Consider the following 27,095-nt stretch of genomic DNA (forward strand, 5'->3'; position numbering starts at 1 on the left):
ACAACGGGCAAATATCATCTGGTACCATATTCGTCCCAAATCTTAAAATCTAATCACATACCCGGCACCGTCCCAAATATTTTGAGTTGTTTGTCACCTCTATCAGGCAGACAATTGAGCATTTCACTATACTCCGTTTTTAGGTATAAAATAATGACTCATACAAGGTAAATGTTACACAAACGTAATAAGAGACAAACATCAAAACAAAAACATGGTTCCTACCGTATTCTTTCTAATTTAAATACAATTATGATTATTTCTAAAACTGGATTATGAAGAACTAACAAGTAATTATCAAAGATAACTCGGCGGTCAAAGTCAAAATGAGCAAGAGACACCTCATCCAGTTGCCTGTCGTGGTTCCATGGATTGAAGCCTGGACAACAGAAGCTTCTCGAACTTCAATGCTTTTTGAGAACGACCATTTGAAACGGTAGTATGTTCAATAGATGGGCCCGACCCGGCCTGACTACTGACCCGTTTTCTGCCCATTTGCACCATTGAATCCGATGTACCCATGAAATAATATACCTGCCAAATATGATTGCAAAAATTATATTGTGGGACATCTGAGATAGTAATGTGATTATTATTACACGAAAGGAATAATGAATGTCACCTTATGCGTAAATGGGGTTATCTTGAACTCGAGTCCATTTACAATATGAAACTTTTCCATGGCCTTTGCCATTGCCGAGTCAACGTCATCACATGCATATTTACGCGTATTCCTAGAAACGAAAGAACAAAACTATATAAACCCACATTTATATTTCCAGTATCTAGGGTCATATACTAGTAGGGGAAAGTTAACGTACAATTAGCACGTTAATTTCATTTGTATTTGATCCAAACCCTATACTTGTAAATCCTAATAAAAATACTAATAACTATAAATAAAAGCATTAGACTATAAATAAAATGTTACAGAAAACGGCCTTTATGTTTATATGTACTCTATAGGTTTCATCCTTTATCTTCAAAAAGCATGCCGAACATCCTTTATGTAAACTTTTTGCAACAGATTTCGTCCTTTAAACTAACATTTGTTAGTTTTCATTGTTCGTACCAAATTGCTCTCACCTGCTATGACTTAGCGATGAAAGCTAATTGACATTAGTCTAAATGACAAAATCTGTAGCAAAAACTTCACATAAAGGATGTTCAGTGAATATTTCGAAGATAAAAGACAAAACCTGCAAGTACACCTACACGTAAAGGACGCTTTATGTAATTTTGTCAACTGCAAATGACAACCACATACCTCTTTAAGAAGATTCTGTGCTTCTTTTTCCTAGGATTAACCGAAAGGAGTTGGATGTTTAGATATGCTGAAAAACTTGGGTCCATCAAAGAAGCCGGTGGTTCAGACTTTTCATATCCAAAGTTTATTATTTGTATCGTTAATCGGGTTTGTCTATGCATTTCTGGGATAGATGACTGCAACAAAAACAATGTGTGTTAAACCAGACTATAAGGTAGAAGTAGCTTTTAAAACGGGCCAAACGGGTAGGGCTGTAAAGCAGCAAACCGTCCGGCTGGAGGTACGTTCGTTTAATAAATCCATGAACATGAACAAGGAATTCTGTTCGATTAATTAAATGAATGAACATGAACAGAGGTCATATTCGTTCAATTGTGTTCCTAAATGTTCGGTAACGTGTTCATGAATGTTCGTCGTTTACGTTCGTTTATGTTTGTTTGCATTCATTTATGAAATTAACAAACGGACACAGACAAACTCATTTCCTTAATGAATGAACACGCAAAAGAAATTTTATTCTGTGTGTGTTCGTGAACCATTTGTCCGGTATATTCTTCACGAACGAACACCAACAAGGTCTAGTTTGGTTTAATTACAGCCCTAAAAACAGGATTAATGAATAAAACCTCCTAAATTACGTATTTAAAAAAAATAGACTACTCACACAGTCGAACCGGAAGATCTTGGAGTCGTTAACAATAACGCTCGCGTTTGCGTTGTAAAGTTCGTCTACAAATCCATTCTTCCTTAAACTTTCATATGCATACAGCTCAAGAAGCTTGTTATTAACTTCATCCATGGTGATGGCTAGTAGCTGTGGAAGCATTAGACAAAGGTCAAACTGGAGAACAATAATATGCAACTGAAAACAATAACTAAGGAGAAATGATGGTGTCACCAATTTTGTCAGCTTGTCGATTAACTTGTCCAATGTGAAGACAGGAAACGACCAGGTGCCGAGAACAGCCCGGCATTCATCCTCATATTTTGCACTATCGATAGCACCATCAAGAAAACTATAAAGTAGATCTAAGAATCTGTGTATAAGATAATAAGACTGATCATTGAAGGTAAAACGGTAAATAGTATGGATGTAAACGACCAAATGTTAACTGAACTATTCGTTTAGTTAAACGGACGAACATGAACACATGTCGCGTTCGCTCATTATGTTCATGAACGTTCATTTACGTATTCACTTAAATTTTTAGGCCCATAACAATTTAGTCAATTTCATGATTTCCCTGGGGAATTTAGTCTAGCTTTAATAAATTTTTAGGCTCAACAAATTTATGCCCTTTTATGTTCACGTCTGTTCATTTAAAACTCGTTTGCGTCCGTTTGTTTATGTTTGTTAGTTTAAGTTTGTTCTTTTACGTTCATAAATAATATATTCGTTTAAACTTTTTAGGCTCGTTATAATTTACTAGTTGAATAACTTCTTAGGCCCGATACATTGCTATTTGCATTTATTTTAATTAGCTGAGTTATGTTCATTCATTTTCGTTCGTGAACCGTTCATTTATATTGTTAACAAACGAGCATAAACAAACATAAACATGTTCATTTTTTTAACAACCGAACACGAACAAGAAAACCCTGTTCGTTTAATTCTTCGTAATTGATCGTCTGTTAGGGTTAAACCAAAACGAACGAACACAAACACGTTCATGTTCTTGGCAAAGGAATACGAACAAGAAAACCATGTTCGTTTAATTGTTTGTGTTCGATCGTTTGTTCGGTTGAAGTTAAACGAACGAACAAGAACAAACTTTTTTCTTAATGAACGAACGCGAGCAAGAAAACCCTGTTCGTTTAATTGTCCGTGCTCAACCTTTGGTCCAGTTACAGTTAAACGAAATAACAATAACATGCCCCGTTCGCGTTCATTCATTCGGTTCGTTTTACAGGTAAGTAGACTTCAATAGAAATAGTTAAAACACCTAGCATATGAATCATTAGGTGTTGTATCATTTGAACCCCTCCATCTTTCAACCAGAGACTTTTCCTTTGCTTCCTCTAGCCTTGAGTATAATATCTGTATTTAAGAACAGAATTTAATAAAAATATATTAATAAACAAAAATAATTATACCAATATTTAACATAAAACACAATCTTTACTTGATGAAGTCTGAAGAAAACATAAAAGTCATCATTTCCATAAAAGACCCTAGACTTTCTCTTATTATCAACTTCTGCAGAAACATGCAGCATTACCGGCTTCGCTCTATCCAACAAATCTTCAACCGGATAAACATCATCACCAACCGCATACGCCACATCATCACTCTCACCATTATTATCATGATTGTCATCAGGAGATAGACCCTCTTCATCACCAGATTCACTTCCTGAATCATCACCATTTTCAAAAGCAAAACCATTCTCTTTAACACCACCATTAGCTAAATGTACACCTGTAATGATACGATTGGCTGACTTTGCAGCAGTTTGGTGTGAAGACCGAGGAGGAACACCGAGCATAGGTTCCACAAAAGTGGTCCAAATCTTTACAGCTTTAGTAATTTGTTCGGGTGAACTCGTTTGTGCAATTGCATATTTCATAACCTGATATAAATCTTCATGTATATCCAAATCAGAATATTTAAATTCTTGATGTGGAATATTGTTTTGTTTATTCCCAGGTCCGATTCCGATACATTGACGGATGTTATCTTCTACAGATTTTTCTTCACTCATTTCCTTAATTTCAGCCAACAAAGCTGCAATAACAATATAAAATCATGAATAATATACTATCTATAAAAAGGAAGGGGTACTTTGATATATCTCCCTATAAAACTTGTCTAAATATATATCCTTCTAAAATAATAAAAATACCATATATATATATGTACATATATATGTATATAGTCTTAAGAGAATCACTTGGAAATTGAAAAATTTTTATTACCATTTTGGTCCATTCACTTCCCTTCAAGCAATTATATATATATATATATATATATATATATATATATATATATATATATATATGTTTATTCTTTACAAAAAAAATGGACTTTGTGAGAAGTATTTTTTTTTGGAATGTGTACGTGTATAATGAATTGAAAAATATACGTACATACGTGTTTAAAATTGAAAATAAGTATTATACATATATTGTACAAATAAACAAAATTAACAAATTATATGGTTGGATAAGGAAATGATAATGTATGTATACAAATTAACAAATTATGTAAATGGAGAGGAAAATGATAATGTACATATATGTACAATTAAGAGAATGATAATGTACATATCTACACAACGAAATAAAATGATAATGTACATATATATACATAACGTAATGAAGAGGTAGGTCCCAGCAAAGCCATGTTGGACCCGCAAGACTCACCTTGAAAAGGGACGTCTGCGCAAAGACCAACTGGATCTGCAGGACCCACCATGCTCAGAGAGATGAAGACCTTACACGCAGTAAGCCAGCTGTTCCCGCAGGAAAGCCTCCCTTGGTAAAGTACCCTGCCTGTTCCCGCAGCTGCAGATACAAGCCAAGAAGGAGGGCTACCCGCACTAACAGTAAGGCTACATGCATTAGGCACTAACTCTTATACTTCAATAATGTCACCTGAAGAAGGAATGAGCAGGGCGGGAATATTCCCGCCCAAAAGAGCCAGTCCGTACGCTTCTAGAAGATCTTTTGTACTATACCTACCAAGGTATGGACAAATAGACAAGATCTGGCAAAAGCAACCCATGAACCAATCACAGGGTGACAGCTCACCGACAATAGTACGAGGAGCAGCACGCTCCAGTACAAAAGGTCACTATCAGCCGCTGCCTACCCACCAACTCCCATCGTGGCACGAACATAGCCCGTAGTTGGTGGAAAAGGAATATTATACAGCTGGCCGTACCTGCTTGGAAACCTACCTTCGGCTATAAATACTCCAACACCTTGGAACGGTATCATCATCTTATCTTCTCTAGCTATTTCTCTCTATATACACTTATATTCAGAGCGATCTAGTCTGATTCTCACGCCGGAGGGTGGTCACAAGGAGGAACCCCCCCCCCTTCTCAGTGACGAGCTCACGGTGTCTGTTTTGCAGGTGGAGAAGAATAACCATCTTTGCTGGACCTAACCCTCGTGGGAAACATCTACTTAACCCCCAGATTATCCTTAATCTGCCGGGGTCTTTTAGTGTTTCTTCATTGGCGTCATCCGTGCATTAAGCTAGAACTAATTCTTTTTCTCAGTTTTTTCAAACTTCTGGAAAGATGGTTAAGGTTACTCCGACGCCAAGGCTACCGAGTGACCAAGAAACTCCGGTAACCACAACCCCAGCTACTGGGGGAAACACCGGTGAATACACTATTTTTACGAACACTACCCCGGTTACCCAAGCCGGGGCAAGTGCAGTAAACAATCCTGCTCTGGGATTCATTGATACCCAGTTTGAGAAACAACAGACGAGGCTTCCCCGCCAAACACTAGAACAAATTAAAGCTTGGGAGGAAGCACGTCAGAAAGAATTCCAAGCCGAGTTGGATGAACGTTTACGTTCACTCCAGCAGGCCAATGCCGAATTCGGAAGCATTCGACAACAGATCAACATGAACAATGATTGCGAGTATGTGGACGATGAAGATTGGGAAGAATCTGACAGTGAGGCAAACCCTCGTCATAAGGCGAAAGGGAAGCGTAAAGAAGACTTCCACTCGAAGAGAAATTTCGAGGAAACCTTCAAACCAAAGAACACGGGGGGGAACCCACGTGACTTCTCCAAAACTTTCAGACCAACTGTTGCGAATGCGGGAACGTCCAAATTCGCAAGGGACATTGCGGAAGCAATCGCTCCAAAGAGTGCCAAACAGATGTCCAACATAGGCATTTACGATGGCATATCTGACCCGGACGATCACCTGAATAGATTTATAGCGGGGGCAACCGTCAGTAATTGGACGGAACCCACGTAGTGTTACATGTTTCAAATGACGCTCGTCGGGGCAGCCAGAGCGTGATTGGGCAGACTTCCAGCACAAGTTCAGCCAGCACTTCAGTCAACAAAGAAAATATACTGAAGAACAGTGGACGATCCTCAACTGCGTCCGAGAGGAAGATGAACCTTTGCTAGACTTCATCACTCGCTTAAACTCAAAGAAGCTAAGTCTAGGCACCATTAGCGAAGATCTTGTTCGCGCCGCTTTCATCCAGGGCGCTGAGTACCCAGAGCTCATCCGCACGTTGACGGGTAAAGATGGCATGCCATCCACGTGGGATGCCATCATGACGGCAGCTAAACGCTTCACGGAGACGGAAAAGCAACTGGGTAGAAATCTTCCTCAGAACACAAACCTCTACACGCAGAGAACAAGAGAAAATAACGTCCGTACCGCCCAACAAAATAAGAAGAGGAAGCTTGGTATTTGGCAGTCAAGGATAAACTTCGACACCTCATCCGGCTCTCGCCCTCTCTTAGGCGGAAGGGACAACACGCACCCGTCGAACCGGAATCCCAGATGGACGCCACTCACCAAAAGCGTCACAGAGATATTTGCCACCGAGAAACTCCCATGGCCAAAGGCTCCAATAATCCGACAGCGTCATAACGCTGATCAGAGCAAATCCTGTGACTTCCACGGGACCAAAGGCCACACCACGGAGGAGTGCACATCTTTGAAGGATATCGTCGAAACATTCATCAAAGATGGGAAACTCACACACCTCGTATCGTCAATCAAGAACGGAGGGAGGAATGACAATCGGTACAAAGGCAATGGACGAAAGCCCGTCGACATCAGCATTCACATGGTTCATGGCAACGTCAGAGGAAGAAAACGACGAACAAAAGAGCCAAGTGCGTGGAAGGAAGCTGAAGTGCGCTTCCCGCGTGTGCCAGGAGGGCCCAACAAAGAAGGCCCCATAGTCATCAAAAGCCAGCTGGGGCACTACATCACCTCCCGCACTCTTGCTGATAACGGCGCTTCGTCAACGGTCATGTACAGGCAGTTCTTCGACAAGCTAGACGACGAAGACAAAGAACGCCTAGAAACGGTTTACGCCTCGATGGAAGGGTTCGATGGCAGCACAAACACCCCCTTGGGTATCCTATCTTTCCCCGTCAATCTCACGGACGGGAAGTACTCCCGCACAGAAGACGTGGACTTCGTCGTAATGAGGAAGCCACACCACACATACGACATTCTCTTCGGGAGAGATGGGATGGCAAGATTTAATGCCGTGGTGTCTTCGGTCCATGGCATGATGGGATGGCCAACAGCTGAGGGTGTCGCGATGATCACGGGTATTCCCCAGGTATGCATCGCATCTGTCTCATCTAAACCCAAACCAAAGATGGCTAAACCAACCATTACCGAGCCGGAAGAATGGGCTTTTAATGGCAAGCACCCTGACCAGGCCGTTAACATTGGCCCAACGATCACTAATCCCACGCGCACCTTACTCAAACGCTTATTGCAAAAAAATGCTGACATCTTCGCGTGGACACCAGCTGACATGACTGGTGTACCCCGAAGTAAGGCGGAGCATAAGCTCAAGTGTGACCCGGCTTTTACGCCGGTCATACAAAAGCGTCGCGTAATGGGTGCGGAACAGGCTAACGCGTGTAGAACCCAAGTCAAGGAACTCCTTGACGCAGGCATCGTACGCGTTAGTAAATATCAAACATGGGTTGCAAATCCCGTCATGGTACCGAAATCCAACAAACAATGGCGCATGTGCATAGATTTTAAAGACCTAAACAAAGCATGCCCCAAGGATTGTTACCCGTTACCCGAAATTGACCTTAAGGTAGATTCGTTAGCACCGTTTCGCCTTAAATGCTTCCTTGATGCGTATAAGGGATACCATCAAATCCACATGGCCGTTGACGATCAGAAAAAAACCGCATTTCGGACGCCCGATGGCACATTTTGTTACTAAATGATGCCATTCGGACTTAAGAATGCTGGGTCCACGTACCAACGCCTGATGGACAAAGAGTTCCATGCCCAAATCGGGAGGAACTTAGAAGTTTACATGGATGACTTGGTCATCAAAAGCCTTGAGCCAGAGGCGATGTTGACAGACATCGAAGAAACTTTCAACACGCTCAGAAAAATAAACATGAAGCTCAACCCGAGCAAGTGTTCCTTTGGGATGGAAGAAGGGAAGTTCTTAGGAGTCATCGTTACCAAAGATGGCTTCAGAGCGAACCCTGAAAAGGTCGAAGCCATTATGAAAATGGAATCACCTACTACCATCAAACAGGCTCAGACACTGAATGGACGACTAGTCGCATTTAACCGCTTTTTGGCAAACCATGCGGATAGGTCGTTCCCATTCGTGTCAACATTGAGAAATTGCTTGAAGAAAACGCACTTCCGCTGGACACCAGAAGCGGAAGCAGCTTTTCAAGAGATTCGGTCACGCTTGATCGAACTCCCAACGCTCACAGCACCAGAAATGTGGGAGGAATTAATTCTCTACCTCTCCGCCACAGACAGAGCAACCGGGGCAGTCTTACTGGTAGAACAAAAAGGCATCCAGATGCCCATCTACTATGTAAGCCGCGTCTTAACGGACGTAGAAACCCGATACTCTACCCTGGAAAAATTAGTCTTAGCTCTTGTACAGGATTCACGCAGGCTAAGACGATATTTCCAAGGTCACCCAATCACCATTCTCACCAACTTCAAACTTGCAAACGTTCTAGGCAAACCCGAGTTGTCGGGACGCCTAGCCAAATGGGCAATTGAGTTGGGGGAATACGCGATAAAGTACAAGCCAAGACCAGCCATAAAAGGCCAGGTCTTGGCCGACTTTATTGCGGAAGTCCCAGCATAGCGGGAAAAAGAGTGCCAGGAAGAGGCTCAACCCTCTCCAGCACAAGACATTAACGATGTCTGGCGACTCTATACTGATGGAGCAGCCAACAACGAAGGTTCAGGCGCAGGGTTGAAACTAATTAAACCCGGCAGGCCAAGAATACACTTACGCTATTCGGCTTGATTTCCCAAGTACGAACAATGAAGCGGAGTACGAAGCATTCTTGGCCGGATTAAGAATTGCGCGAAAGATGGGAGTGAAAAACTTGGAAGCCCACGTGGACTCCATGCTAGTAGCCAACCAGATAAACGGGACGTACACGGCCGTGAATGACATAATGGCCCTGTACCTTGCGCAAGCCAAAACCCTTATGCGCGATTTTAACGATTGCAAAGTGGTGCACATCAAGCGAAGCGAAAACAAATCTGCGGATGCGTTAAGCAAGCTTGCATCAGTAGCCTTCACCCACTTGTGAAAGGACATCCGCGTTGAACTTCTTGGAGCACCATCAGTCCCGCACAAGGAAATTTGTGTCATCCAAACCGGCACGGAAACATGGATGACACCAATCATAAATTACCTTGCAGCGGGTATACTACCAGAGTCGAAGACACAGGCAAGAAAGATACGCTGTAAATCACTGAACTATCAACTTGTTGATGACATACTTTACAGGCGTAACTTTCTTGGCCCACTCCTCAGATGCGTTGATGACCAAGATGCCGACTACCTCCTAAGGGAAGTACACGAAGGCATCTGTGGAGTACACGCAGGTCCACGCGCAGTTGTAGCTAAGCTACACAACGCGGGATACTTTTGGCCGGGGATGCACACGGATGCGCTGGCATACATCAGAAAATGTAGGTCATGCCAGCTTTACGCACCCAACACGCATCGCCCGAAGAACGAACTTGTTCCAGTCACTTCTTCATGGCCATTCCAGAAATGGGCCATCGATGTGACAGGCCCATTTCCCACAGCAGCAGGGAACGTTCAGTTCCTAGTGGTAGCCATCGAATACTTCACCAAGTGGATAGAAGCAAAACCCTTAGCCCAAACAACCGCAAAACATATCAAAAAATTTATTTGGGAATTTATTATTTGTCGTTTTGGACTTCCACAGAATTTGGTGAGCGATAACGGCACCAACTTTGCTGACCAAAAGCTACAAAAGTGGCTGAAAGAGCTTCAAATCACCCACACCTTTACCTCAGTGGCACACCCGCAGGGTAATGGTGAGGTGGAAAGAGCAAACAAGAGCATCGTCGACGGCATAAAGAAAAGACTCTTGGAGCATAGATCCGGCTGGGTGGACGAAGTTCCACATGTCCTTTGGGCAAACAGAACGCTGAAAAAAGCAAGCAAGGGCGAGACTCCGTTCAGCCTCACCTATGGCACTGAAGCCATGGTTCCAGTCGAGATTGGTCTACCCTCACCAAGAGTCATAACTCAACCAGAAGACAATGATGCGAAAAGACGGTTAGACCTTATGCTAACCGAAGAGCGTAGAGACCTAGCCGCAGCGCGTGAAGAGAACTACAAGCGACAAATGCAAAAGTACTACAACACGCGGGTGAAACTCTGCAACATCAATGTCGGAGACTACATACTGCGTAACAACGAGGCTTCGAACCAAGAGCGCCCAGGAAAGCTGGCCCCGGTCTGGGAAGGGCCATACATTATTAAAGAAGTTTTGGGAAAGGGCGCATACCGGCTCGAAAGGCTCGATGGCACCCCCATCCCAAGAACATGGAATGGAGCTCAATTACGCAGATGTTACATGTAGATCAATTCCAAACTTGTAAAGAAAAGGACTAAAGCCACTTCTAATGGAAATGATTCTCCTTATCACATTGTGTTGATAGCCTTACCTTTATACTTATGAACTGACCACACTGATGCCGGTATTCACCGCATAAATAAGTGAGGGAGGAAGTAAGTCGTTGCGTGTGGAAAGCGGCACAACCCGCATAAACACAAAAACAATAAATATTTCTAAGGGGAAGATGAGGAAAACCTTCACGCAGGTCAGATATAGATAAAGTTTGGTCATCCTACCAAGTGAAAGTGACGGTCCTACCCGCACAATCATGATAGAGGAAACAGAACATTAACCTATTATCTAACACGCGTCGAAAGGTTAACTTATTTAAAACACTTAAAAAATTGCTAAGTTAAACTAAAATATGCATGAGCAAATCATATAATGTTTACAAGGCAAGGCGTTAACAAAACATTTATATTCACAATAAAAGATGTTCAAACATTACAAAATGGCTAGATATCTACCCGCCTACAAAAAATACAAATCTATCCTAACGGTGGGAAGGAATCTCAAGATTCAAGCTTCGGGACCACTTCCTCCAAACCCACTTGAACCCGCACCATCAGTCGGCTGCGGCGGTTCGAGGAAAGCTTTGAGAACAACTAGCCCGTCATCAGCAGCAGCAACTTCATTCACCTTCTCCACAACCGGATGCGGGAAGGCAGCATACTGGTTCACAGCTTGGTCATAGGCAGCTTCAGTATCAACATCGTGTAAAGGAAAATTGGAAGGCGGGATGCCTTTCTCTGCAAATCCTAGACCAAGCAAGAAGCCAGCCTTCTCCCTATCCTCATGAGAAGCGTTGAGGGCGGCGCTCATGGCATCATCATAGGATGTGTTCGCGAATATCCGATGCACAATCTACAATAAAAAAATATATATAAAAAACTTTTCTAAGTATAAAGAAAAGCGCAAAGCAAAGAAATTATGGAGCTATGCGTACCTGCGGCAACGCTTCTCGTAGAAGCCAATCCTTATTGGATAGAGCTTCTTGAAGGGTAGCTTGAGCTTGATCGCGGGCGCGTTCAGCTTCATTCTTGTTGAGGTTGGCAAGCAACACGTCCTTGGCAGTAGCCTCTTCAACGCCTTTAAGCTTGCGCTCAGTGCGATCAAGCACAGCCCTTTGATCCAAGAGCTCCTGTAGCTTCTTGGCATCCTCTAAAGCCAAAGCCTCATGAGCCTGCTGAAACTTCTCCAGTTTGGCTTTAAGCTCTTCATTCTCAGCGCGCAGAGGCTCAGCAACGGCTTCAGCTTTGGTGGCCCTTTCGGTCGCATTACGTGCAGTTTCCTTGGCTAACCTACGCTGTTCGTTAACAGCTTGAGTAGCCTTGGAACGGGCCTCATGCCTGGCTTGGATCTCGGCCTCAAGGTCCTTGAAGGCCTTTTCTTTTTCAGCAGCGGTGGCGGCAAGCTTCTTGTTCTCCTCCCGCAGCGATCGCACCTGAGCCACCTCCAGGCTACGCGCAGTCTTTAACTTGTCGTTTTCACGAAAAAGTAACTCGACACGCGGCTGCATCCGGGCGAGAAGAATTCTGCAGTGCACTGCTTGGACAACCTGCCCTCCTGGTAGCTAGCCATAGCCTCCCCCAGTGCACTGCTTGGAGCGGCATGGCGCGCCCAGTCAACGCAGTCTGCAGCCGTCCTGAGAGTCGTGCCTCGGCGGATATTCCACCTTGGCGCATAGACCTCATTGGAATCTGAAACTGCAACAAAAAACAGTTAAGAAAAAATGAATCAGGAGAAATAACAGGCCAAAGTAACCCCACGCACCTGTAGGGTCGATAACAGGCCGATAGCCGCTAAACCCATCACCTGAACCTAAAGGATATCCATCCAAGAGGTCAAGGAGATGGGAAGGAGGCAAAGGTTGGACTCCCTCATCAACAGAGGTAAGTCTAGAGGTTCCAACTCTAAACATACCTGAAGAACTGGCCCCAACAGAGGTAGTCGCTGACGCCGAATGCGACAATGCAGAAGCCATTGAGGTAGACACCATCGGAGATGAACTCATTTGAGATGAACTCATAATCGTGGTAGCAGCCGCAGATGAGCTCGCGGAAAATGTCACCGCCGGTCCGGTGAAGGATGTAGTAAAGATGGCACTGACGGCCGGCGGAGATGACGTCATAACTGGAACAGTTGCTTCAACAATATGAGCAACTGAACCAGCACCAGAAACAGGCGCAGCCGCCTGGGTCATCGCCTCGGATAGGTTGACCAAACCTATCGTCGTGGGTCCTGAACCGCTTCCTCCCGCACCGCTCTCGAAAGCGGATAAGTCCACTCCTGCATGAAGAAAAACAAAAGATATTAAAAACAAAGGCGGAAGGAAATGCGGAAAAGGTACACAAAAAATATACTTACTGGCTTTCTTGATCCTGAAAGACCGGACAGGCGGAGATAGACCCGATGAAACTGGCCTCTTCGCGCCAGTCACCTTCGCAACGCTTGGTGGCTCGGAAGTAACAGCCGTTGTCTCAACCTCTGAGACAATGGTCTCATCACCACCACCAAGATTCCCCGCCGCCTCCTCACTTTCAGTCTCGGAATCAGACTGATTCCCCGGGTCGACGACGGAAGCAACCTTCGCCTTGCCCTTCACTCCAGCAGCCTTCTTCTTCCTCACAAAGAAAGGCCCATCTGCGGATCTCTCATCAGAAGATGACAAAATCAGAGGAATTCCAGCAGAAGTTTGAGCATGGAGAGGACGAGGATTAAAGAACTCCATACCTGGCCGAGTGGCGCTTAAAATTTCGTGGCCCGGCGGGTAGACCTCTACGAATCTATCCGCCGTCTGCTCCAAAATAGGCAACTCGTTCTCATCGAGATCACGAGTACCCAACCGTGCGGGACCACCAGTCTCCCGCGGATGCAAGAGCGACTGTAAGTCGTTCTCCTCTGAAAAAAAAAACAACAATGTTAGAAGAAAAACCCTAAAACAACACAAAAGACGGAGCATACCGTAAGAGATATAGTTCAAACCGTATTCAAGGACGATGGGTATTTGTGGCGTCCCAGACCCGGCATCCTTCCACACGCGGCTCATCCCAAGCATCACCATCCCAGACTTCGCGAAGCGATAAACCGGAGTCTGAATCTAGGAGATCTTGGTGAACCATTCCGTCTCCTGGTAATTGGAGGCGTGAAGGTTAGGAAGTGCCCTCCCGTTCTTGAACGTCATCGCGATGGGGACGACGCGAGCGGAGATGTAGAAAAACTCCCGCTTCCAAGAACGAAGGCTACGCTCAGTAGCGCAGATCTTCAACCCCTTGATCCGAGTAACAAGGGTATACCAACCCTGGATGCACCTCCAGGTGTAGAAGGTCATCAGACGGTCGACACGGGGCTCGATGTCCAAAATACGGCACACCCATTCGAAATGGCGAACTTTAGCAATCGCCATTAGGTGCACCTCCGTCAAATGCACACCGTGTCTCTCCAAAACACGATATACGAACTTCGTTAATGGGAATCTTAGATTCCCATATATGAAGAACGAGGCGTAAACCCGTATCTTGCCCTTAGGGGCATCGTACACCGTCTGGTTGGGCTCCGGAAACTCTGGCTCATACGGCTCCAGCATGAACTTCTTGACGATGTAATGGTATACATCGACAGAAATAGTACACTGGCACTCGCCAGCAGTACTCTTATCGTCCTTATCGGAGGTAGACGTCGGGTTCTCGAGGTAAACGTCAGACTCCTCGACGTTAACCTCAGGATCATGAGTAGAAGAAGACATTTTTTAAAATGTTAAAGAAAGCGGTTTCAGGAGAATGCTCGCCGGAAAAGATGAGTATTCGCCGAAAATCGCTTAAAAGGAAAAGAAGAGTGAAGTGAAGGTATGGGATGAGATACACCCTCTCCCCCCTTATATACTCATCGCAATGAATGCGATGAATTTAATGCGGAGGAGAGAGAGAGCGCAGGTGCAATGAAACGGCGACACGTGTGGGTAAAGCAAGCTGGCAACAGGTGTCGGAATGGCGCGTGACATGAAACTCGCGCCCACGCGCCTGAAAAAGCGTCCTGATTGACCACATGCTGTCACGTCGTCATAACTTCCTGCACGTCCTGAAACCGTCAGAAGACGCCAACGTCCCTTCAACCGTTTGGACTGTCCTTATCCTTTCACCAACTCTCCGAATTCCAAAAAGATTCAAAAGTAAGAGGGAATATACCCCCCTTACCTTGGAAAACAAGAAACCGTAAGACAAGTGCGGGTACAGTGTCAAGGCGAAACCCTTCACATACTTAGCACCTGCAGGGAATTGAAACCAAGAAGGATCTTATGGGCCATGCTTGCGGAAAGAGAAATAGCACCCCCGCATAGCTGGAACGTTGAGAACTAGATTGTTTGAAGCTTCAAGGTGGAATTGGTTGTTTAACATAACTGATCACTATGTCAAACTACCAAAACCTCGTGGAGAATCTACACAAGTGAAACTCAACGCTCCCGACTTGCGAGGAGGTTACACACCTACCCGCATCATACCCAAAGATCAGGCAGAAAAGTCGGGAATTTCTGCAAGTGACATTAGGAAAACTGCGGGAAGAATCCCCACGGAAAACCTTAAAAAACGAAAAACCCTTTTCAAAACCTCTTGCTTAAAGTCCAAAAGTTCCCCTCATTAACAATTCATGAGAAGAACAATGGACTGGGGGGACTTGAAGAGGTAGGTCCCAGCAAAGCCATGTTGGACCCGCAAGACTCACCTTGAAGAGGGACGTCTGCGCAAAGACCAACTGGATCCGCAGGACCCACCATGCTCAGAGAGATGAAGACCTTACACGCAGTAAGCCAGCTGTTCCCGCAGGAAAGCCTCCCTTGGTAAAGTACCCTGCCAGTTCCCGGAGCTGCAGATACAAGCCAAGAAGGAGGGCTACCCGCACTAACAGTAAGGCTACACGCATAAGGCACTAACTCTTATACTTCAGTAATGTCACCTGAAGAAGGAATGAGCAGGGCGGGAATATTCCCGCCCAAAAGAGCCAGTCCGTACGCTTCTAGAAGATCTTTTGTACTATACCTACCAAGGTATGGACAAATAGACAAGATCTGGCAAAAGCAACCCATGAACCAATCACAGGGTGACAGCTCACCGACAATAGTACGAGGAGCAGCACGCTCCAGTACAAAAGGTCACTATCAGCCGCTACCTACCCACCAACTCCCATCGTGGCAAGAACATAGCCCGTAGTTGGTGGAAAAGGAATATTATACAGCTGGCCGTACCTGCTTGGAAGCCTACCTTCGGCTATAAATACTCCAACACCTTGGAACGGTATCATCATCTTATCTTCTCTAGCTATTTCTCTCTATATACACTTATATTCAGAGCGATCTAGTCTGATTCTCACGCCAGAGGGTGGTCACAAGGAGGAACCCCCCCCCCCCCCCTTCTCAGTGACGAGCTCACGGTGCCTGTTTTGCAGGTGGAGAAGAATAACCATCTTTGCTGGACCTAACCCTCGTGGGAAACATCTACTTAACCCCCAGATTATCCTTAATCTGCCGGGGTCTTTTAATGTTTCTTCACGTAACCTATGCAGTTAATGCGGTTATATACATATATGTAAATGGAAAGGAAAATGATAATGTGCATATATGTACAATTTTTATATACATGTATAAAAATGTAAACATATATAATATCAATAGTAATATCAAAAGTCAAAACTCAAAAATGTCAGTATTTGTCACATGATCTAATCGTAAGCCATGAAATCTTCTTCCGAGTCCACATCAATCAAGGCATCCAAAATATCGGTTAAATATCAGTCATATCGCCGATAATGTAGGTACCCATATTCTGATCGATACGTGAACCGATATTTTGCTTGGGGACAGATAACCGATATATCACAGATATCCCGATAACCGATATATCGCAGGTATTATTAGCATAGTATGTAACTGGAGATTAAATGATAATGTGCATACATGTACAAACTAAAAAAACTCGAAATTTCCATTTTTTGACCAAAAAAATGCTTGAAGGGAAATAAGTGGTCCAATATAGGGCTGTGCAACGGGATGGAACCGTCAGAACCGGTACCGAAAATAACTGAAAAATAAAACCCGAACCAGACCCTATCATAGTAAACCGGGTCGGTTCCAAAACCACTAAAATCAGTTCTCACTAATCGTTTTTGAGGCAGAACCGGTTCTGTCGGTTATGTTATCAAATGGGGATGTGCAAACTTTGCAAATTGCCCCAATCAAAAACTAAAATTAAATCAAACCAACAAAAAGTAGCGACATTTCAACTTCAAAGTTCAAACCATCCAAATTAAAAGTAGCAACAATTAAAGGTTTCAATCCATAATTTTTTGGTAAAAATCAGAATATTAATATGAAACATGACTTCTCATTTGTTAACTTATTATATCTTCTTGCTTGTGAAAAATGTTACGATCGATAAATACCTGTTCATTATTGAAGAAGTTAGAAACAAAAAAAGAAAATAAATACATGTTCATTATCGAAGCAACTAAGCCAAGAAAGGAAGACTAGCGATCGATCAGTCTTTGTTAACAGTTGCAAGAGAAGATTAGGGTTTAATAAGGTTGCAAGAGAACATTAGGGGATTTGTTTAAAGTTGCCGATCGCGTCTGTTGGTTTTTGGCTTGTGAATCAGAAAGGTGGTATATGCAAAGCCATTAAACAATAGGAAAGTTATTTTGAATTTTAATGTTCGGTTCTTCGGTTTCACATCTTGAGCCTTTGGTTTTACCGGGAACCATTTAAAACAAAAACCGAGAACCGGAACCGGAAGATAACACACTTTGGCGGTTCTGATACACCGGTTCAGTTCCGGTTCTCGCGGTTCCGAACCGTTTCTGGCCCGCCCCTATCCATAATGGTCCTCAAGGGTTCTCACACAATTCCAGTCCTACAAACACACACACACACACACACACACATACATACATACATACATACATACATACACACACATATACATTTTAACATAATTCATAAAAGCAAATCAAAATATGACCATTTTAACCATACCTTTTCTAGAACTTTTGAAGTACCATTTAACCCATTTTCATTGCATCTTTTATACTGCTTTTTTTGTTTTTGTTCTATTCTTTTTTTTATATGACTGTTTTCCATTTGACTCAATTTTCGCCAAACCAAACCGGAATCAGAAACGCAGTAAAAAGATCAGTAATAAATCACTGTAAAAAATGAAGTAAAAGACGAAAAAACAGTAAAAAGTGGAGTAAAAAAATGTAACCGTTACAAAAGTCATTTTTTAATCGAGCAAATTGGAAAAGCAATAATAAACTTTGTTGTAAAGAAAGAAAAAGAAATGGTAAAAATGAAAATTGAAGTTTTAAAAAAACATTAAGAGTTATAATATTTTTAATATTTTAGAGAGATATATAAGATATTTATAATTTGGTTTTATTATATTTGATATTTTGCTAGTTTTGCAGGGATATATATATATATATAGAAAAGGGTTCAAATAAAAAGTAGTTTTCTAGGAATGGTAAGAACCAATAGAATTTTGACATTTGGCATTAAAAACTACGGTGAAAGAATAATTCTAGGAAACTATGTCGGTTATAATGATGAAAGAGTAATTCTAAGAAACTATGACGGTTTTTGGTAATTTTAAATTTCAACCATTGATTGATATGATCCAATGGCTATGATTTATTCTTAGTCTTCCTAGGAAACTACTTGTTTTTAGGTTAACCCTCCCCTATATATATATATATATATATATATATATATATATATAATATTTATCAAGTTTTGTAGTGATATATATGAAATTATCCATAAATGAATGTTGAATGAAGTGTTAGTTCACCTTTAGCACTCAAGCTCTTTGAATCTTGTTGTTTGAAATAAAAGCTGCGATGATCAAGTGATTTGTGGTAGTTTTTAGCATAAATTTCAGCCCAAACTTTCTTATTATCAGCACGACACCGAAGCCACTCTTCTTGTTTCTGCTTCAAACGGGTTAATATTACTGGTAAAGCAAGGGATGCATTTTTTCTTAAAACATCCATCACATCATGCCCATGATCACCGTACAAGCGTCCAATGCTTTTCAAATTAATAGCTGCATTACACAAAAATAATCAGCCAAGAATTATTCGTGTCGTCTTCAGGTCAACCCATTTTATATTCGTTTACAAATATGACTAATACCTAATGACTTAGTAGCAATTTAAACAACTAATTACTCATTCATATGAAGCATTTTTTGTAATTTGTGTTATTTTAATTGTTTGTGCATTTCTCTTGTTCCAAAACAAACTTGTGTACTTAAATAAGCGAATGAGGATAATTGGAGAATGAGCGGTTACAACAAACAAAATAGCAACCCGCTTTTTAACGGGTCGTGTTCGGGTTGACCCGTTTATGTTCATTTATGAATATGAGTAATACCTAGTGACTTAGTAACATTTAAAACGGTTAATTGCTCTAAGTCATATGAATCATTTTTGTAGTTTTGCGTATTTCCCTCTCATTCCCGATCAACAAATTTGTGCAATTAGAATAAGTATCATCATCATCATCATCGTACTCAGTATATCCCACCAATAGCAAAGCTATAGTAGGGTCTGAGGAGGGTAAGATGTAGACAGCCTTACCTCTACCCCATAGGGATAGAGAGGCTGCTTCCGGTGAGACCCTTGGCTCGATAGTAGTTTTGCATCAAGCCTTGGACATAAGACACATAACACTCAACCATCGGGACACCGACCGATTGGTGCATGTACCCTTGTCTTTCGCCTATCAACGCCACCACATGATGCCTGATTAACCTTCCGCCACTTTTAACGTTATTTTCACGATATTGGTAAAATAACGTCAAAATTAGTGCAATTTCGCTTTTGCCCACCTGAGGGTTCACACATATATACATTATATGCGTGCACCGCTGTGCAGTTAGAACTAAAAAAATAAAACTTTTGGAAGTGAAGAGTATATAAAATGGTTCAGAAGGGAAAACAAATTCACTTTTAGAAGTTGAGTTATATGAAAATTTAATATCACAAACTTTGTGAACATATTTGACATGCTAAATATTCAGAATTGTTTTGAGATTTTTGGAGGGGGGGGGAGTAACAAAATTTTGCAACGTGCACATGTTATTAATCAGCTTCTCACCTGTGAAGTCTTCAATATTAACTGCATTGTCGGTCTTGCCCGAGTTATCATTAATCCTGTCCAATAATTCTTCGACATGTTTGGCTGTTACGTTTACAGATTCTACTAACATGTCCAGTTCAAATCTGAAATATACAAACCAAAACCAATTAATGAAAGTTTTATGGCAAAATAAGATAAATACACACTTAATGATGTTATAATTCAAAGAAATTTCTAACCTGTCATCTTCACACCGAAACAAGCTTTCTTCATATTGATTCTTACGCATGTGTTTGAAAGAATAATCCTCACTGCCAGATGTAACCGACACCCAATGATCATTCAACACCTCATAACCGATCTTTGTTCTTTGACTAGCTGAAGGAATTGGGTACTGTATCAAGCAAAAAATAATAGATCATAACCAAACTAGCTGAAGAAACACCAATTTTTAAAAAATAAATAATATGAAAACCTAACATTCTTTATGTAAAATTTCATACATCTTTTGGCAGAAGTCTGTAACTTGGAGTGCAACATTCACAGTCAGAAAGATCAAGTTCTTGAATCGATTTTGCAAGATATTTTTCCTTGCTGGAAATTGAAGATGGTTTAGATCCCGATTCTGCCAAAAGTCAAAGTAAAAGTCAATCTACAGTGATAAATAACAAATTTAGCAATGAGGGGCGTTCATGTGAATCAGAATTGAGATATAGTGATATACAAAAACACATGTATAGTTCAGTCACTCGTCGAGAAAAGGCTATATGCGTAAATACATTATTAGATAAAGATCTTAGAGTTAAATACGGTTTCAATCCATGGTTTGACCCAAAAGACTAAAATGAACAAAAATGCCCCAAAAAAACTATTGGAATAGTTTGTTATTTGGGTCAAACCACAGGGACTAAAACCATATTTAACTCAAGATCTTATTAACTAATAGAGGAAAATAAGTTACTAGTAGCAAGTAAATAAGAACTTTTATTAATAATTACTTGTCATTTCGCTGCGGTCTATGAATTCATTGACTTCTTCCACAAGATCCACATATGCTCCAAGCAAATTATTTACCTAACAAGTTAAAAAAAATGCTTCAAATTCACCAAATCGTTCAAAATACCATCAAATATAAGCACACAAGTTACTCTGAATGAATAAAAGTAACAAAGAGACGTAGGCCTGTAAACGAATCGAATGTTCAGTGAACCGTTTGGCAGAAAGTTCGTCTGCATGTGTTTATTTAATAAACGAGCGAACATCAGCAAATTTTTTGTTCATTTAGTTAAATGGATGAACATGAACACATGACTCATTCGTTCATTGACGGCCGTTTACATTAATTTATGTTCAGTAGTTATGTTTTAAGTTCATTCGTTTACGTTCATTTACATTTTTAGGGCCCAATACAATCTAGTCTAGTTTTATGAAATTGATATATCACCCATTGCAATTTAGTATAGTTTTAGTCTACTTTTAGTTGGTGTTCCCTCAATTATTTTTGTTCATATATGTTCAACCATGTTCATTCGTGAACGCTCGTTTATACTATTAACAAACGAACACGCTCATTTTCTTAACAAACGAACACAAACAAACAAGAAAAACAGGTTCGTTTATATGTCCGTGTTCGCTCGTTTGTTCGGCTAAAGTTAAACAAACGAACACGAACATTCCCAGTTCTTGTTCGTTTACAAGCCTAATTAGCACATGCTAAAAAGGCAATTAATTGTTTAAATTGTGCCAAAAGCAACACACGTCCACACTAAACATAATTAAAGATATATAACGTAAAATATTTACCAGTGACTGCAGTTGTGGTCGAGTAATAGTTTCTGTGCAATACTGTTCAATACACTTCAGAAACGCCTGATAATCTTCTGAGTTACTCAATCTTTCCTTTACTTTCTCACGAAGCCGAAGCATTTGACCATGCAAATCTACCCAACATTAAAAAAAAGTTTGATAATGACAGGAAATAACATAAAGTTTAATTATTTTTTTTCTGAAGTAGAAGATAAATACCTTGATGAAACAGTTCAGCTACAGTGTCCTCAAGAGTACAATCTTTGTCATCAGGATTATGTTCTTTGAGTTCTGTGTCTTCTGATGTGTCGGTTTCTTTATCAGCCCCAACGCATCTTTTTTCATGAACTGGATCAGTCCTGTCAATATTGACTTTGCTTTCAACATAAGTTTTAACTGCCTTTTTAGACTGAAGAGGTCTCGGTGTGACAGCTGGCGAGCTCCTGTTGTCATGTACAGAGTTATTGTTGCTACCAGAGTGACCAGAATGATTAGATCCTGCTGCAGAAGAATCGGGAAAAAAGTTTGTGAACTCGTTAAGCAGATCCTGTTGATCATTAAGAAGTGCAGCAACCTGAAAAGGATAGCGGTATAATGTACCAATTAAAAAACTACAAAAAAGAGTTGTTAAAAAGTTAAATATAATACCTCTTGGTGGACTTCCTTGATGGGTTTATTTTCTTTTTTAAACTTATTCAAAGTATCAAGAAAATATTTGTATACATGGTCTTGGCCTTGAAATCTCATCTGCAAGCAAAAACTCTTGTAAGATGAAAAGTTTCAAATGGAAACTAAGGTTTACCCTCTCGAACCACGTTTTTCCTTAAATAGTTAAAGCGAAGGGGGTTTAATAGGCTTGTAAACGAATCGAACGAACACGAACAATTAAATAAACAGGTTTTCTTATTTGTGTTCGTTTGTTAAGAAAATAACTCGTTCGTGTTCGTTTATGTTCGTTCATTCACAGTATAAACGAACAATTCACGAACATATACGAACGAACATTATTGGCCTAAAAAATTACTAAAACAACACTAAATTGTAACAGGTCTAACATTTTAATATATTTAACAGATGTAATCGAACGAACTTAAACAAAAGTAAACTAACAAACATAAATGAACTTAAACAAACAAACATAAACGAACGTTCATGAACATAAATGAACTTAAAACAAACAAACATAAGCGAACGTTCATGAACATAAATGAACAAAGGAGACACGTGTCCTGTGTCCATGTTCCTTTGTTATCTAAATAAACGAACTTCCAGTCAAACGGTTCATTAATAGTTCGGAACGCTTGGTTCGTTTTACATGTCTAGAGTTTAAACTAGTAGCTTGATGGTACCATTTCCAATAATGCTATTATTACCTTTATTTTGTTTACAAATACAATCGCTTCTTCTAAATCCAATGGCTTCTTAACATTATGTTGTGCATTCTCGCGTGGGAGAGTGATCTCAAATCCCTTTGGAAGAAAGGGATTAAAACCCAAAATTAGCTCCCGATTCCCATCAAACAATTCTTTCACTCTTTCTACGACACCTGTGGTGTCAAGTCTAAGAAAACATATAATAATTGTAATCAAGAACGCGTTTCCACATAATGAAAACATGAAAACTGAAAGAAGCAACACCTTAGCCAAACCTTTGCGCCTTGAAATCATTCATGACTTTAAGAAACTCATCATATTTTTCCTTTTTGTCTTGAAATGCATCTTTAACTTTCTGAAGATATGTAATGACATCATTCGTTGTCAACTTCTGTGAGCTGCCTTTTGCATTCATTGGGGATTCCCTATGCCTAGAGCTTCATTGCAGAAGATGAATTGAACAAATCAACATTTAAAGAAATATTATCCAACAAGTCTTGAGTAGGGCTTTCCTTTTTATCCGCAACCCGAAACCTTACCCTTAAAACTATTAACCCGTGCTGAAAGTGCCCATACTCATGAAACCCCCCGAATCTAACAAACCTGAACCAGGCCCGTACCAATTCGAGTCGAGTACTGAATACTTTTTAATTAGATTCGGGTAAACCCGAATAACCTGTTTGACCTAGTTGTCCATAATAAATATTATTATATCGCCAATTACAATATCTACAGTAACATATTCTACTCTGATTCCACTATTCCCACCCCATTGAATCAATTACTATTCCAAAAAGTTTAATTCCACCAATTACTCAAGAGATATGGCTATTTATTCAATCAATCGATCAAGCGTGAAGATTAAGATGTTTATGCTTGATTTTTATTTTTATTTTAATTATTATTGGAATATTTTTATTTTCACTTGTGCTAAGGATTGTGTATTTTGGATTATGTGGTTTGTTTTGTTATTCATTTATGTAAGTTAAAATTTTAAGATGATACTTTTGCTTGAATTTTAGCATATACATATTTTAGTTTTCTAGGTCAAATACTCGAAACCCGATTAACCCGAACTCATAAAACCCAAACCCGAAGAACCCGGGGGAATTAGGGTCGGGTATTAGTACTAGAAATAAACTTCTCAAACCCGAGAAACCCGAAAGTACAACCCAAATAGCACCCCTAGTCTTGAATGGCAATGCATCTCAAAGACTCAAACAGACATCATTAACATTCATTAATCTGCAGAGGGGATTAGATCATAAAGCTACTTAACGAAAATGCCCTAATTCAAAGCCTTGCAGCTACAAAATCAAATTTAACCTAAATTCAGAAGATTTTTAATTTAAATTTGATTATTGACAAGGATCTATACTTCTCTTGTATGTTATAACTTATAACCCTAATTGAACAAACCAAAACATTTAAAGAAAAATAATCCCATAAGTCATTAACATTCATCAATCTGCAAAGGCGGTTAGAATGCTAGATCATCAAGCCACTTAAGCCCTACTTCAAAAACAAACCACTACAAAAATTAATTTAACCAAAATTCATATAGTTAACAAAATTCAAATATTGAAAAGGATCTATACTTTTTTTACAAGTCATAACCCTTCCGAACAACAGTGCATCTACATCCAACAAACACCAAATCTCCCTAAACAACTTCACATAAGTCCACCTGATAAACATCTTAATCACACACATTTTCCAAACAAATACTTACTTTTCAGAAACAAACGGTTGGTTAGAGGACTGCTATAAGCATCATCAAGTAACTTAACAAAAGAATGCCCTAATTCTAAGACTCAAATTGAACCTATATTCAGATTATTAATTTAAATTGATATGATTAACTAAAGTTTTGTTATAAGTCATAACCCTAACCGAGCAACCGTACATCTACATCCAACATACACCAAATCTCCCTAAACATAAATCACATACATACATATATTCATTCATCAACAACAATATCCACCTGATAAACATCATAATCACACTCAATACTTACGGTTCAGAAACAAATGTCCGTTTAATCTGAGGACTGCTGTACGCATCATCATCATCTCTAGACCGCTTCATACCTTCAAATCAACAAAATTAACCTCTAATTAACAATGAAAACCTAAAATAGCTGCAATTAACAACACGTGTAAACAGATCACCGTCAACCATGCCGTCAGCAATTGAGCGTAAACATCAACAGAAGTAGCAGCTAACAATGCAACAGCAGCAAATCGAATACACAGAATTATTATTATATTATACTCGGCATCAAACTGTAACTGATTTCGCACAGCAGAAGAAAGAAGCGTATAATCTGTGTTTCAATGTATTGATTTACTTACTTACAGAGGAGATATAGATACAGGAGTTTCTGTACGTATAGGTGTATAATAATATTATTATTGTTATTGTTATTATATGTGTGTGTGTATAAATACACACAGTGTGTGTGTAACAAAGAAGAAAGAAAGAGGGGAGAGCAAATAAATGGATAGTGACGGTAATTTGACGACGGCTTTTTATTTTATGTTTAATGAACCGGATGACCGCCAACCGGTGTGACCGGTAACTTTTATACGCTTGCTAGGACAAAAGTTGTACTCCTGTCTTGTGAGTTTTCCAAGGGTTGGGTTATAAGTTAAGTTATAACTTATATGTTTACACTTTCCGGTGTTTTAACATTTAAGCTTTTATTTTACATCCAAAATCATATAACCACTTCATTAAAGTGGGAATGGTATTTATGCTAAACTACTACTCATTTGTTAATGACCATTCTACCCTACCCTTTTTATTATGTTCGTTTACACTTTATTTTTATTTTGATCCACATTGATGATAAGCAAGCGAACTAAAACATCATCTCCTTTTAGCTCTCTTGACAGTAGATAATTGAACAATCAAATTTGTATGTTTTAATCAGATAATTGAACTTGATTAGATTATCAAACCAGGTATATATTAGTATGAATTCTAACTCAGATCCATTTGTCGAACCAGGTATAATCACAACTATCTCCATCTATTTATCCCATTATATTATCGCGTTAGGGTGTATTATTGTAGCACTTTATTAAATCAATATATAAAAATAAAAATGGGCATATATGAAGCTTTAAAATCATAGAAAAATAAAGGTAAAATGACATAATAAAGAATCCAACACAATAATTGGTTATCGTACAATAAGTACGCGAGTTAATACACCGTTGATCTCAAAAAAACACGCGATGGCAAAATTGAAATATCTTTCAGTTCAGTTTTCGACCTGATTAACCGCCTCATTCATATTTGTGGCAAATTGTAAATCAATTCACTTCTATGAATCGTTAACCAAAATCAGACTCAACTCCAAAATGCCATGTCGATCAAGTTTAAAAATAAATTCAACCGGTATGTTCATATGATGAAATCAATTATCATGATGATTATTTGATGATTTCGATATTATATTAAGCAATTTCAGTGTCCAATATCATGTTATAAAAAGATTAATTTTATATATGATACTGTGAACGTTTAAAGTTTTTGTTCTGAAATTCATAAAATTCTGTTATGAACTTCGTAGACTTTTGATAGAACTTTTTAGCCTTTTTCTTGTGAACTTTTTTTGTTCTGAACTTCTTAGATTTTTGTTCTGGATTTATTAGCTTTTTTTTATTTTATTTTTTTTGTTATGAACTCCCTAAACTTTTGTTCTAAATGTTTTAAGTTTTGTTTTTGAGCGTTTCAGTTTTGTTCATAACGTTTAAACATAATATTTTGAACCCTAATCATAGCTCAACTGAGTGTATTATTCTACAATTTTCATAATCAACTAATGATTCTAAAACCCCTTACACATCAATTTGATTGATTAAATCATCAGTTTTGGATCAATTTGAAGAT

At 40.0% G+C, this 27,095-nt stretch overlaps 1 protein-coding gene across 7 annotated transcripts; it reads right to left on the reverse strand.

Moving 5' to 3' along the window:
- Positions 1-81: 81 nt before the first annotated feature.
- Positions 82-25,808, reverse strand: LOC143556718 (paired amphipathic helix protein Sin3-like 4). 7 transcript variants are annotated; one of them, XM_077045975.1, is made up of 19 exons: positions 25,374-25,808; positions 25,213-25,285; positions 23,468-23,629; positions 23,193-23,379; positions 22,468-22,566; positions 22,039-22,393; positions 21,817-21,953; positions 21,012-21,087; positions 20,517-20,638; positions 20,253-20,407; positions 20,032-20,156; positions 18,722-18,976; positions 3,391-3,992; positions 3,211-3,305; positions 2,166-2,304; positions 1,932-2,081; positions 1,268-1,443; positions 623-734; positions 82-534 (listed from the first exon to the last, which is right to left on the reverse strand). In XM_077045975.1, exons 2-19 carry the CDS (start codon positions 25,281-25,283, stop codon positions 343-345), a joined length of 3,210 nt encoding a protein of 1,069 aa, XP_076902090.1. In that variant the 5' UTR covers positions 25,284-25,285; positions 25,374-25,808; the 3' UTR covers positions 82-342. The 7 variants fall into 7 exon arrangements, with proteins under 7 accessions (XP_076902090.1, XP_076902089.1, XP_076902088.1 ...); XM_077045974.1 differs by having other exon boundaries at positions 25,367-25,808; XM_077045973.1 differs by having other exon boundaries at positions 25,352-25,808.
- Positions 25,809-27,095: the final 1,287 nt, after the last annotated feature.

Source organism: Bidens hawaiensis, unplaced genomic scaffold (assembly GCF_021521415.1).
Source record: "Bidens hawaiensis isolate Kalapana, Puna unplaced genomic scaffold, B.hawaiensis_p1.1 tig00018670_1, whole genome shotgun sequence".
NCBI classification, from domain to species: domain Eukaryota; kingdom Viridiplantae; phylum Streptophyta; class Magnoliopsida; order Asterales; family Asteraceae; genus Bidens; species Bidens hawaiensis.